At 48.5% G+C, this 13,745-nt stretch overlaps 1 protein-coding gene across 2 annotated transcripts; it reads right to left on the bottom strand.

Annotated features, from left to right (window-relative positions):
• Window positions 1-981: 981 nt before the first annotated feature.
• LOC111860924 (FMR1-interacting protein NUFIP2-like) lies at window positions 982-9,004 on the bottom strand. Of its 2 annotated transcripts, XM_023845102.2 has the most exons (4): window positions 8,778-9,004; window positions 5,654-7,141; window positions 5,247-5,279; window positions 982-4,756 (listed from the first exon to the last, which is right to left on the bottom strand). In XM_023845102.2, the coding sequence occupies exons 1-4, from the start codon at window positions 8,920-8,922 to the stop codon at window positions 4,704-4,706; spliced, it is 1,719 nt and encodes a 572-aa protein (XP_023700870.2). In that variant the 5' UTR covers window positions 8,923-9,004; the 3' UTR covers window positions 982-4,703. The 2 variants fall into 2 exon arrangements, 1 of the variants encoding a protein (XP_023700870.2); XR_011985187.1 differs by having other exon boundaries at window positions 5,247-7,141.
• Between the last annotated feature and the right edge of the window lie 4,741 nt (window positions 9,005-13,745).

Genomic DNA, 13,745 nt, shown 5'->3' with positions numbered 1-13,745 from the left:
GTTAGAAGAGAATAGGTAATAACCTTCTCGGTAGGATGTATATTAAAGTGGAGGATTCCCATCAATGCAGCCTCCTCCCGTGTCCCCCATACCACTCCATCAGATAGGAGCTCTCTCTTTACATTAGAATATGTATTATTTCAAACAGTATACTGCTCCCCCCGTCCCTTAAAAGCATAGAAGCATCTCCTATCCATCTGCTGCTGTCCATCTCTAATAACTGCGTTTCCGTCAAGTTACCGTCTGCTTGTTTTCTGGCCGCACGCGAAAAAAAAACACGTAGGCAAAGAAGAACATACGTTAAGGATACTGCTTGCAATTGTGCATGTATATCTGGAAAATGGCTAACCGCAAAAACTAGCCCCTCGATGAAGGCAATATTGTTTTTTTTATGCTGACATTTTCAAACAACACTCTTAACAGCAGCAACATCGATTTTGATCGAGAACGACTTGCGTCCCGTAAGTATAGTTTTGCAAATAAGTGGATTTCCATCGATCCGGCAGTGTTATATTGCATTTTACAGGCAGGTGAATTTAAATAAAGTCTAACCTACAGCCCGAGTACCGCAGTCGATGTTCCCGGCGGTTTTTCTTTGCCGGAGGGCGCTCTATATATATAGGAGGCGCAAGAGAGCGATGGGTCGGCGGTCCGATCCCTGATTCGACCAATCGGAGCACGGCTCCGCGGATGAAGTCATCAGGTATCAGTAATTCCTAACTAAATCCAGTCATCTCATTGTACAAAATATGGTTTATGTCAAGTCACATTCCCACAGATGTATACCCGACGGTTGTAGTGGAAACTTTAGGCCATCAAAAGTAGAACGCTCGTCTTTTCTGTTAAAGTAGCTGTCTTTAAAAAATAAACATTTACCAAACTTTAGGTACCTTGTATATCATTTTCTTAAAGTATACACAGAAAACATACTGTGCAAGATTCCTCTAGCAGCACACAAGATGAACGACACTGAAGATAGGATTTTAAATAAATTCTCGAACAATTTAATGAGTACAATGAAATAAAATTATTAAAATATTACTAGTTTCATTTATAACATGGGCTTGCATGTCATGGGACTGAACTATGCTGAGGCCGCAACTTTACAGCACAGCGTGAGGATCTCACAGCAGACTGCTGCAGAAAGGCCCTTCTGCTGGAGGGGGGGACACTCAGCAAGGGGGGGGGGGGGCAGGAACATTCTGGAAGCCACCTTCACCACACGGTGCACAGAAGCTGGTCTTCCCATGTCGTGGATGTCAGTGAAACATTGGTGTGTTCAGGTCCACTCGGAAGGTGCCGGAAGCGAAGAACAGGAAGAGAGAGGTGGAGATGACATGCGTTCACATTTCACACGAGACCGCTAATGGGGAAAAGCAGCAGCACCTCAGGATTCAGGGTCAGTCACACGGGCGTCCATCACCCCCCCCCCCCCCCCCCACACGGACACTGTGTATCCGCCGTCTGCAAGACCCAAAACATAAAGAGCCCCCCCAGCAATGGACTGGCACCGCCACACCACACTGAGGCTAAACCTCTAGACATCAAGGATGTTTTTTAAGGTGGGGGGGGGGCACAAGAGGTGCCATAATTCATACAGAGGCGCCAAAACTTATTAGCCAATGATACCTTTTGAATCAGTGAGTGACAGGGAAGGGGCACTCCAGGCACCAATCAGCTTTCAGCCAATGCCCACGTGGTGCCGCCCCTTCCAGGCATCATTAGTGTCACGTACATTAAATACAATGCCAAGACAGCCCCAGAACTGTGCTTTGGGGACTTAAAGGTGGGGTATCAGGCCTCTAGGTCAGTGTTTCTCAACCCAGTCCTTGGGGACCCCTAGGCAGTCTGCATTTTTTGCTTCCTCTGAGCTGGGAGCAAAAATGTGGACTGTATGGGGCCCCAGTAAGCAGGAGTCACGACAAATTTAAGAGAAGACAATTAAGCAAATCAGTAATTTTTTTTTCTCCAGACACAGTGTTAAGTTAACTATCATTAACACTGACTACTCAATAGAGTTAATTACCTTTAAACATAAATATCGATGGTCTTAAATAACACACATGGATTCTTCCATCTTAAAACTACTGTGCATCTAAAATAAATTAAGGGTATTCAAAATAATACAGTGCCTAACACAATGGAAGATAGAATCAACCATGAACTGATCGGAGTGGAATGGAAGATTTCAGCCTGAACCGTCGACATGAACGCAGGCCATGTCCAAATCCTTCATGTCTGAAGAAGCAAATTGAACGCTAAACAAGCCAAGTTATGAGGCAAAGTAAGTGGGGGGGGGGGAAGAAAGACCAATATCAGTGAATTTATGCAAGGGTATCTGTTGGAAACTCCCACATTATAGCAACTGGACATTGTTAATAGTCTGGATAAAGAAGAGCAAAGAGAATGATGGAGAGAGTGATGAGCGAAGCTTCAAAAGGGAGAAAAAAAAATCTAAACTTTTAAAAAGAGAAATCTGTGCTGGCTGCCACACGGTGCTTAACAGTGTGAGCAGATTGCATATTGCTATTGTGGCAGCCACACGTAAACACACACACACACACACACACACACACACACACACACACACACACACACACACACGGCCAGGGGTCGGGGCTAGCCCCACAAGATCAAACAAACAGTAAACATGCGCAGGCTGACCGGCCGAAAGGGACCTCAGCTCCAGGTGACCACGCCCATCGATTAAGGCAGCCAATCACAGCAGCCGAGGCACCTCGTGGTCATCACCGTGGCTTAAGGCCCTGCCCAGCCTACCAATCACACATCAACAAAAGCCCAGTATCCTCCAGATGTTTCGGGCTTGCAGGCTGACCAGCCCCTACAGGGACACGGTCTAACAGCCCGATAGAAAATAAGTGCCTTTCGTCAGCTAACAAGAGCAGCAGAGCTAAGTGAATCACCTTTCTGTATCTCATCGCTATGGTGATCAGAGGATCTGGGTATCTCTGTATCCCTGCCCCCAAAGGGATCCAGAGTGAACCCGCTGCCCCCACACTCAAGAGCAGGGGCAGGAGGATTAGAATTCGCCTGAAAAACGAAGCAAAGGAAAGCAGCTAAAAGCTCCAGAGGGCAGCCCATCGGTGCGAAGCTCATTGGCTGATGGACAGGTCAATCATAGCAGGCCACGCCCACCCACACAACGGCAAATCCGACGGAAGATTTCAAACCACGACGCAGACAGTCAATTTCCTGCCATAAAGGGGAAATGCACACCTCGATGAGGAAGCACTTTCTTACACAAGGACGCCCATGGGGATAGCAGGGCGAAGAGCGGATGGACGATGAGAGGGATCCGACTTTCCCCTCACAGTAATCAAGGCGGCGACCCACACGCGAGCCTCTTACATGGCACTGGAGAGCCAGCTATGAGGAGGCTCACTCATTCGCCACCACAAGGTGGCGCCCTTCAGCCAAGGTTGCTGGAATATTTCAGCTATCAAACACATGACATGTAGGCACCTGCTCACCAGGGCCAGGACAACGGAACTGGGAAAATATCAAGGGATTCCACTTAAACTTTTGGCAATACAACGTCGTCGTATACCACTGTCAAAACATGGCTTTCCTATTTTTACCTGAGTTAATCTTACATATACATCTCCATAAAAATAAAAAAACAGCTCAAACCCATTCTTAGCAGGGATTAGTTACATTTATGTTATATATTTGTACTTTTAAAGAACAAAGAAGGTGAGTGTAAAGTGCTAATGGATTAAACATCAAACAGAGGTGGGCAGGCAAAATGAAAGCCAGTCAGAAAGCCAGAAGAGCGCTGAGGGGTGGATCGTATGCCCCGAGGGCACAGAGAGCCGCGGGGGGCCGGCACGGTGTCCATCCCGACCCGTAAGGCACCGCGGGCTGGAGGCGGACCGCCCCGATTGTCTGTCCGCATGAGCCACCCCCCCCCACCCTGATACCAAAGGCAGCTCAGTCTGCCACAAAAAAAAAAAAATCAACAAACAAAAAAAAAAAAGCTCCAGCCCAGAGTATCCCAACTAAAGAAAAATAACCCCTACACAGCCACGGGGGACCTCCATGCCAATCCGTCTTCCCGCCTGCACGTTAGACGACGAGCATCCTGACTGACAAAGCGACTGTGGAACGATTAGTGCAGCAAAGTTGCAGTGAAGGCTAACAGACCAGGGCAAACCACTGGCAGCCATCACTGTGTCTGGAAAGGGACCGGCGCGCCCTGCAGGACGACCTCTCTGGTCCTGCTCCAGGGTCACACTTCTATACGTGCCTTTACAGACAGTATTTGGGGATGTAAACGGTCCACAGCAACCACCGACCCCCAAAGCATGTTAAGACAGACAGACAGACGCCTCTCAAGGGCTCCCTTACGCTACACCACGTAAGACAGATTTCCCTGAAAGTCCACGGTTTTGTATTCTGTTCGTGTCATGGCGTCCGCTGACCAGGATTCCAGAGAAACACTACATTAAAAACAGCACATCCCCGCCACACTCAAAGTACATCATGACGCAGGGGAGGGGGGGGTCCCCAGGTGTTCATCTTTGCGGGAAGGAGCGAGCCCCCCCGCACCACGCCTCCGCGGGTAAAGATTGTGATCGATTTTAGCTCTGAGAAGCGGTGAACTTGGCTGCCGGGGCGGGGCCACTTGCAGAAGGGGCGGAGCCAGCTGAAGGGGGGCAGGGCCAGTCAGCTGAGGAGGGGCCTCACTGAGCCGGCCCGTCCAGGGATTCGTCGTACACCAGCACTCTGTGTGGATCTACAGGAGGAGAGACAGACGCCAGATATCAACAACAATGCAGCCAATCAGATGTTCCCTGTATCTGCTCACGACAATGACCGAGTCTTAAAATATCATGTTTATATGTCTCAGTATGTATTCTCTATTTTTTTTTTTTTACTTCCCATCAGCATCACGACCAATGAGAACAATAATTCACCTCAGTGTATGACTCCATGCATCATACATCAACAGAAGTAATAGATTTTGATTAGGGTTGGGCAGGATTACGGTAATACGATACAGCGGCTTCCCCCGCACCTGGCAAATTTTATCAACAAGATTTCAAAATACCGGAATAGCGTTGCTTTTTTAAAATATATACCGTAAACATACATTATAGCAAGGTATTATGTTTTTACGGTAAGAAAAATTAGATACTCTCCAAGCCTGCTGTTGGCTTTTTCTTTTTGATGCTTTTCAATAAAAGGCAGTTTAATCAAATGGGTTAAAAACATGCAAAACTCACCTTGTTTTAGCAGATTCAAAATATTTCCAATTTCTGGAAAAGAAGGTTAAAAAAAAAAAAGGAAGTTATTTAAATAACTGACAGGCATGTGTTAGGACACCCCAGACAGAGCTAAAGGTACTGCAGGACCACTCTGGCAATTTTAGAGAGCCACCTACAGGATCCGGGGTGGCCAGCTCCCCCTAGTGTATAACAAGAGGTTGCATGTTAAATAGTGATGACTTAGAGCAGTAGCCTAATAACTGCTTTTCAGCACAAATGGGATCAATGAAGTGCATCTCAATCGTAAATGCCACTCAATAAAATATGGCACTGAGAAGTGCCTGCAGTTAATAAGCTATCCTCTAGGGGGCACTGTACATGTTTTTTTTTTTTTAATACAGAGACCTGATTGGTTGCTTCCTTACCTTTAGTGTGATACATAACAGCAGCTTTAAGGTCAAACAGCCTCCAGCTACACCTCTCAAAGGAGCCCTTAACATGCCCAGACTCTTTGTCCACCTGGAGTTGCCCAGCACCAGTGTCCCTAGGCGGTACCGTGCCCTGGCTACCAGCATTGGTTCTGTGTGGGTCGGAGCCCAACGGCAGTGTCTGGGCTGAGCATTTGGCTACAGGAATGACAGACGGACTTTCTCTCGGCACGCCAGTAGGGGGCGGGCCGCTAGTCCGTATGTCAGATAGGGATGTATTTTCGGGGGCCCGCAGGTCAGGCACAGCCGGAACCCTGTCCTGAAAGAGTGCGTCCGTGACAGACTGACTCCCCCGGGGGCCGGCGTTGGGCTCGTTGATAAAGGACAGCCCCCATTCGTTCTGAAATATGTCCCCCAGGGCCTGGCAGCCAGCTGGACTCCCAGAGAGGTCCTCTGGGAAGGCACTAGGGGGCGCCAGATCTAAACCAGAAACTGTCAAGGGGTTCAGAACGACACTGGGTTCTCGCTGCTCTCCCGAGGGTGTGGGGGTGGCACCACCGTCGCCATCGAGGGAGGATGCTACATTCGGGTCCCTCAGGTAAGAGGAGGCTGGAGCCCCACGTGAAGCCGCTGCGGGCAGACGCTGCGCCGTCACGAACGGGCGACCATCTCCGGAAACGGGGCCATTGGCCAAGCCGGCAGATGGGATTGTTTTGACAGCAGACATGGGGACCTGCGGGGGCAGCGTCTCCGTGGCGGAGGGGGCCGCTTTGTTGAGGTTCTCCTTCACTTTACTTGCGTAACTGATCTTGGGCACGATCTTAGCGCTGCTGTTGTCGACGGGAAAAACGGGAAGGGGCCTAAACAGAGTCCAGGAATCTTCTTTCGCTGCTGCCACTGGCGAGACTTTAGCTCTACAGACCCCGTCCTCGTTCCTCCTGCAGGGGGCGCCGGCCACCTTGGCCACCCCTGCCACCACCCCGACGTTCTCTGGTCGCGGGCCTGTGGCTCTTTCACCCAGTTCCGGGCTGGAAGGCTCAGACTCGTGAACCGGGACAGCGCCGCCCTGCTGGACAGCCTCGGTACCCCTAGCACCATCAAACCGGGCCTGCCGCTTCTTGGCCGTGGCATAAGCACTCTCAGAGCTGCCCCCATCATTGCCAGGGTACCCATTTCCCATGTAGCCTGGGGTGAACCCCACAACCCCGTTCACAAGAAATGGAGACTCTTTGTCCGCGGGCTCGTAAGCACCACCGTCTGGGGCCTTGTCTCTCTTGCACTCCATACTGTTGTTTCGGGGGCCACTTCGGCTCCCCGTCTTCGCCGGGGGGGGCGCAGCTCCCCTCCCCACGTGCCCTGGCCGGATAGTTGCCTCTATGCGCAGTGGGGCACCATTGCTGTAGCTGACATAGGGAACGCTGGCAGCATCACTAGTGGGGCCAGTCCTCCTTGCCTCCGCCAGGCTGCCGTGTACTTTTCCGTTGCCTAAAAGGAAAAACAGCCAGATATTAATTACCCGAAATACCCCACCTGTTCCCAGCTTAGCACAGCCAAAATACAACACAACTGGGGTTCTCATCCTTGTTTCTGGCTGTCACTACAGCTGCAGGACTTGGAGCACCGGGCTGGTTAAGGTTCTCCAGGTGTCTTTACATCCTTGCACCTTTGACCGGGTGGAATTAGGTTCAGTGCCCATGGAGTCATGCCAGGCCGTCCCCCACCCCCAAATACCGGATGCCCAACTGAAGGTTTAATACGACACGGCCTCCATTTCATAAAGTATCGCCACCGAGCCAAATGCAGCGTAACAAACACTTTAAGAAATATCCGGTAAAATGTGACACCGGAGCTAGTAGCCAGGCTGTTTATGGGGCCTGTAATGTTTCCATCTCTGGAAGGGGAACAGAGGGCATCGGAACAATGGCGTGATGGTGACTCACGTTCCGTCCGGACTATTCGAGAAGCTCCCAGAACCTCCAGCCGGGCGAGCAGCGCTATATAGTGAGATGTTTATCAAGCTGGGCATTCATGTATGTTTTGTTTAGTGCATGGTTTTATCCAAAGTGACTTTTTGAGAAAGCAGAGTCAGTCACAGCAGCAATTGGGGTTTAAGGGCCTCGCTCAAGGGCCTAAATGTGGCATCGCTGTCGCGATCGCAAGCACATCGTCCGAATCCATTGGTTCTCCTTTATCATGTAGGAACATGATAAAAATGTTTTTTTTGAACATTCAATGGGAGCCAGAAACCTGTTATGGGCCTTGTTAGAGCAGTGCAAAGGAGCGATGTCCTGGTGCACATCACGCTTCTGAACATCAGTCCATGAGGCTGGGTGACATGAGGGTCAGGGAGAGTCAAACCGGGGGACTTAATCAGCAATATTTAAATACAAGGACGTCAGCCCAGATAATATTAACTTGAGTCTAATATCGACCTCCGTGGTGAGGCTTTGAAAAGAGTCTGCAATCACAATAACACGCCGTCTTCGGATAAAAAGAATAAGCGGCTTTTCTTTAAACAGGGTAACTTGATTAAAGGGACTAGTCAGATTATTAAGGCACAGTTTAGCCGTGGTTTATTGGCTGTAGAGCGGTGACCTAGTTAAATTCCAGCGGCTCGGACAGACACCCCAGGCGACGACCCGGGCGGAAGAGCCGCCGATGGGACTCCTTACGGCCGCGGGCAGTCCGCCTCGAGCAGCGTGCTAACTTACGGACCGGGCGGTGGCGCCCGAACCGCCGAGTCCAAACGGCGGAACCCCACCGGAAACAGCCCGGCGCTCCGGCGGTGTCCGCTTCCAACATGTCGGACAGGAAGTGAAGTGTGAGCGGCGGGGAGCGTCCAGCGGCGCCGGCGCCGGCTGCAGGGGGGGGGGGGGCGATTCGCATGGCGCCCAAGGCGGCCTCTTATCTTGCAAGCTTCCCGGAGCGGCTGCAAGAACGCACCGATCGCGGGCAAGGTCAACCCCAGGCGGAGCCGTGAGGCACGCCGCGGGCGCGCCGACAACCCCCCCCCCCGCCGCCGCCGCCGCCGCCTCCCTCCCTCCCTCCCTCCCGTCCACCCCGCTTCCTGCGCCGCTCCGGAGGGAGTCCCGCACTCTGCAGCCCGGGCGAGGCGACCGACCTGCTTTCTTCGCCGGCGCTTCCTGGTGCTGGTGCTCGCAGCGACTCTGTGCATCTTTCAGCGCCTTTCCGGGTCCGCACTGGCCGCGCTCGATCCCATGCTGGTGCCGCTTCTCAGATGGCCGCTCGCCAGGCCGCTCCTCCATTGAAGTGCGACGGGAGTCCGTGTGGCTCCGCGCAGTGTGCACCTCGGGCTCCCCGTAGTATGGAGGCTGCCGCGCTGCCCAATCAAAGGCGGCGTCTGGCGGAAGCTCCACGGAGCGAGGACCGCCCTCAGCCGCCGCCTCACACCGCCCCCCGGGCCGAAACGGGGTAACAGCACCGGCGGTCCGCCGGAGCGAGGGGGAGAAGCGGTCCAAGAAATACATAACATTTAAATTAAATTTGAACGCATTATATCTGCAAATATGTATTTACATAGGACTAGAGTTATTTGCTGTAGTTATTCATTGTCAATGTATTTTAACCCCCCACACCCACCCACACACACACACACACACACACACACACACACACACTATATATATATATATATATATATATATATATATATATATATATATATATATATATATATAGCCGCGGAAAAATATTAAAAGAGCACTATGTTTTTAAACAAATCCACATTTTTAAATCATAGTTTAATTGCGGATCTGCTGGCATTAGGCTACGCTGAAGAGCAGGATGCTTTCAGGTTCAAAATTTCTAAGACAGCAGTGAAGAATAAGGTGAAGCAGGAGACACTGGGAACGACCGGAAACTAGCCAGAAGCGACTTTCTAATGTCAGAGATGACCGTTAACTTATCTACCAGTTTCTCACGAATCGTAGGATGACAAGTGAATTTCAAAAGGAATGGGAAACATTAAGTGCAAGTGTGAAGTGCACTGCTAGGACAGTTCGTATCAGGCTGATAGAAGCAGGACTGAAGTCCCTTAAAGCAACGAAGAAGTCCTTCATCAATGAGACACAGATAAGAGCCAGAAAAATATATATTATTCACAGACGAGAAATTGTGCTGTGGTCTCTTAATTTTTTCCGCGGCTATACACACACACACACACACACACACACACACACATATACATACATTCATATATATATATATATATATATATATATATATATATAGACACACACATACATGCTCTCGGATTTAAGACGATTCAATTTCATGGTCTCACAACAGTGCTTTGTGAATCGATTTGGCACTGGCTACAAAGCGAAGACATTAGGTAATTATAAGGCTTTTTTGAATAAGTTTTATTAATCTGGCATAAAACCATAGGAGACTTTTCGCCATTTTAATGTGCTTCCAAAATAAATCTCACAGAACTGTGCTCCGAAGACTGCATTAGAATACGGGTGAGCGTAGGTGGAAAAAAAGGAGATAGAGTATCACATAGACACTTTACCGTGCTTTTCGCGTATTTGATGGGGGTCATTCCCTCCCCCCACAGGTAACAGGGACCTGGATACAGCTATAATCTACACACGTGTCCTGTGATGCGACAGTCTGTCCAGGGCATCCCCTGCGCTTCCAGGGATATAGGCGCCAGACTCACCACAACCCTCCCTGGCTAAATGGTTATGGATGATGGATGGGGCGGAGCGAAAGCATTTATCTTTCCGCCGCACGGTCTGAGATTCCTTTCTTTGGGCTGCAGAGAGCTTCCATCTATCGTTAATAATCCAGCCCAAGGTCACAGTGATTCTTGAGATAGTCTCAGGAAATTCAGGACATAAGGTAGGGGACACGCTGGACAGGATGCCGGTCCAGCACAGGAATGTAGAAAACCTGTTAAAATAATTCACTTTTTCTGAAGGGACTAAACAAATATTAATCTTTGTCTCCTAGAAACAAAATGTTTCATTGCTATAATGTGGACAAAACTTCTGCATATGAATTGCCATGCATACGAAATTATGATTTTAATGTGCTTTTATCTAAAGCAATATGCTACCAGGAAGTATGAGCTAAGTAATTTAGGCAGAAGTTAAGCGAGACAATGTATTTCTAAAGCACCATATTACATTTCTGAACATCCTTGATGATCAGCAACAGCACAGAGCACCGGTCACATGACCGTTATTTAGCCGGAACTTTCCGGAGAAGTCGCGAATGTCGTGGTTGTGAATGTTGCATCTCCGGTGCCACTGGGTGACAGCCTCTGCTGTGAGATCCACGCCCTGATCCCGGGGTCACAAAGACAAAAATAAACTTGCACGTCTTCAGCAGAGACCCATCCTGTTCAGCAGTTGTAACACTTACCGCGCATGCGTGACTCTCCGCTAACGAGTCACTTCCGAATACCTCCTCAGCCGGGAAAAATACCCCGCAGCACATGTACACGTATTTAGTAGATGATTTTGTGCAAAGCGACGTACAAGTGACGCAAATAAGACAATAATACGTGCTGAGCATCCGATGAATACCCGGGTACAAGTGTAAGCAGTACTGGAGCAGAAGCTACACCACTGCTAAACAAAGCATGCAAGGTCCACTCTTCAAATCAGCAGCAAGTGCAGTATTAAGATCATTCAGGGAACAATGACTGGTGTTTATTTCTGAGTTATTTCTAATTCTGACGGAGATTTTTTTTATCAAAAGGCATTTTTGTTTTAACCACGTATAGGAGGTAAGGATCATGAACCGATTACAGCGCGTTGCCACACCCACCACACAACAAACCACCTCAGGGATGAGAACCTGAGTGCAGCCATGTAGCAGGTGATTCCTCAGCACCAAACTAGCCCAAATGGACCAGTGTGAGTTGTTTCCAGTGGCTGGAGTGCCAGTCCTGCCACCAACCCCCAAGATATTCCCTGTAAGATGGAGGACCTCCTTATAGGGCTGGATGTAGATTAATGTCATACCCAGGATGAAGCAATTGCAGGTTAAGGGCCTTGCTCAAGGGCCCAACAGAGTAGAATCGCTCTGGGCATTCACAGGATTTGAACCAGCAACCTTCCAGTTACTGGCACAGATTTTCAGCCTCAGAGCCACCACTCTACCTGTGAATACCATAATACCACCTACCTGGTATTTAAAAACGTAGCCATTATTTTTTGTTTCCTAGTTAAGCCATTTTGCCACGGACAGAAACGAGTTTTGCTGTGAACATGTTTGTCTGTATACAGATTGGTTGACGTTCCCTGGCAAAGTATGTTCACACACACAGGGGATTTATCTCTGCTTGTTGATGGCTCTCATACATACAGCAGATACATGCACAGTTAAGACCAGACGAGTCTTGAGGCCTCTCTAATGTATAGAGGGAATCTGATGACCAGATGTGGTTCAGAAGCTCATTCCACACAAGAGAAACGTCTGGAGTGACACGTCTCGCGTGGAAAAGGGATCTCCAAACAGTGATGGTATGCTGACTGAAGAGGGCAAGATTTGACATTGGTCTTAAGGACCCCTTTATGCAGTTGAATGCCTGTCCATCTAGGCAGGAGCAACAATTTTAGCACACGTAACAGCGTATAAGTAGCTACATTTTGGTCAGTGTTTCTGTTTTGTTAACAAAATCAGAACCAACGTTTAAATCAAGTAATTCTTGTTGTTTCGTCTACCTTTTGTTCAACCTGTATGCATGCCTTGTAAGAGCTGAGTAAAACCGGCAGTAATAGGGAAATTGCATTTCTTGGTTTTAATTTGCTGCTACTTAAAAGTGACATTTGAAATTACTTATCCTGGAGAAAACCTGCAATTCTAGAATCATATTCAATCCTGTGACTATACATAATAACGCGTATTGTTTATTAATAGAAAATATAGACGTAACAAAACAGATTAACACTGACGGGATAACTGCCTTTCAGGCCAAAACCCGTTGTTGGTTGTAGGATCTATAATTGACCACGAGATGGCAGCACCCTCCCGTAGAGATATTTTGAATTACTGGGTCATAAAATTCCTTAACCTCCAATCCAGTAGAAGGTTATGGCGAGACGGAAGATACAGGAGACCGGGCTGGGGCACGCTGATGATGACAAAGCTTTGATATATACTAAAAGGCCCGATCACCTGAGGGTGTGTCCAGTATGGTCGCTTTATTCTAGAACTAAGAGAGAGAAATTGAATGAGCAGCAACATTTTCTATCCAACAATACGCCCAGATGAAGCCGAACTGAACACTTTTCACTCGTTTTGTGTGTCATGTACTATGTTCGCTGTCTATCAAAAACCCTTAAAAGGTTCCTTGTGTTTTGACTGTCACCAGATCAAGTTTTTTTTTAAATTTTATTTTACTTTTCTTCTCCACTAGAGGGAGCACATGACCTGTATTATAAATAGTTCATGAAAGACTCTTAGTCTTTAGAGGGGTAGGCGGATACTGGCAGAACGGTGCATAAAACAGGATGGACAGTTAGATAGACAGACTACAGGTTTGTCACCTGACTTCCAATGACTTCATGTATTTAGGTATTTAATCATTGGACCTAACAGTAATGATCCAGATTTTTTGGTGTTCTCAGAATGACGGCTGGTTGTCTGTTTACGGATTTTGACATCCTCAGTGGTGGCTGGGCCGCATTTCTCCAGAAGGGCAGAGAAGGGAGAAGGTTACCTCTGTCTGAACCACGACTGTACTGAAAAAGGTCTGAGATCCGATTGCACTGCCGGCGAGGGATGATTGGTACCAAAACATAATCAACGAATCATAATCACTGTCGCTCTCATAATTTCTCGCTTTTTTGTCAAAGGCTCATCACACTACACCGTTACGCTGTGATCTTTCTGTTCACTGCGTTTCAGCTGAGTCGTTTTCGTTGTTGTGCCCAAGACTGATATTTACATTCTGCAGAGCTGCGCAAACAGTGTCACCGTCTCACGTTCTCCCCATTTTCGGGCATTTTATCCGTGTAATGTTTCAGTCATTTTATTTCCCCAGGAAAATGAGAAATGGAAAAAAAAAACCTATGGAGGCAAGGCGACTCGGGCCGCATGGATTTTATGCAAG

Source organism: Paramormyrops kingsleyae, chromosome 24, assembly GCF_048594095.1.
Source record: "Paramormyrops kingsleyae isolate MSU_618 chromosome 24, PKINGS_0.4, whole genome shotgun sequence".
Classification (NCBI taxonomy): domain Eukaryota; kingdom Metazoa; phylum Chordata; class Actinopteri; order Osteoglossiformes; family Mormyridae; genus Paramormyrops; species Paramormyrops kingsleyae.
The sequence above is the reverse complement of the archived record's forward strand: the minus strand, read 5'-3'. Positions and strand labels throughout refer to the sequence as shown.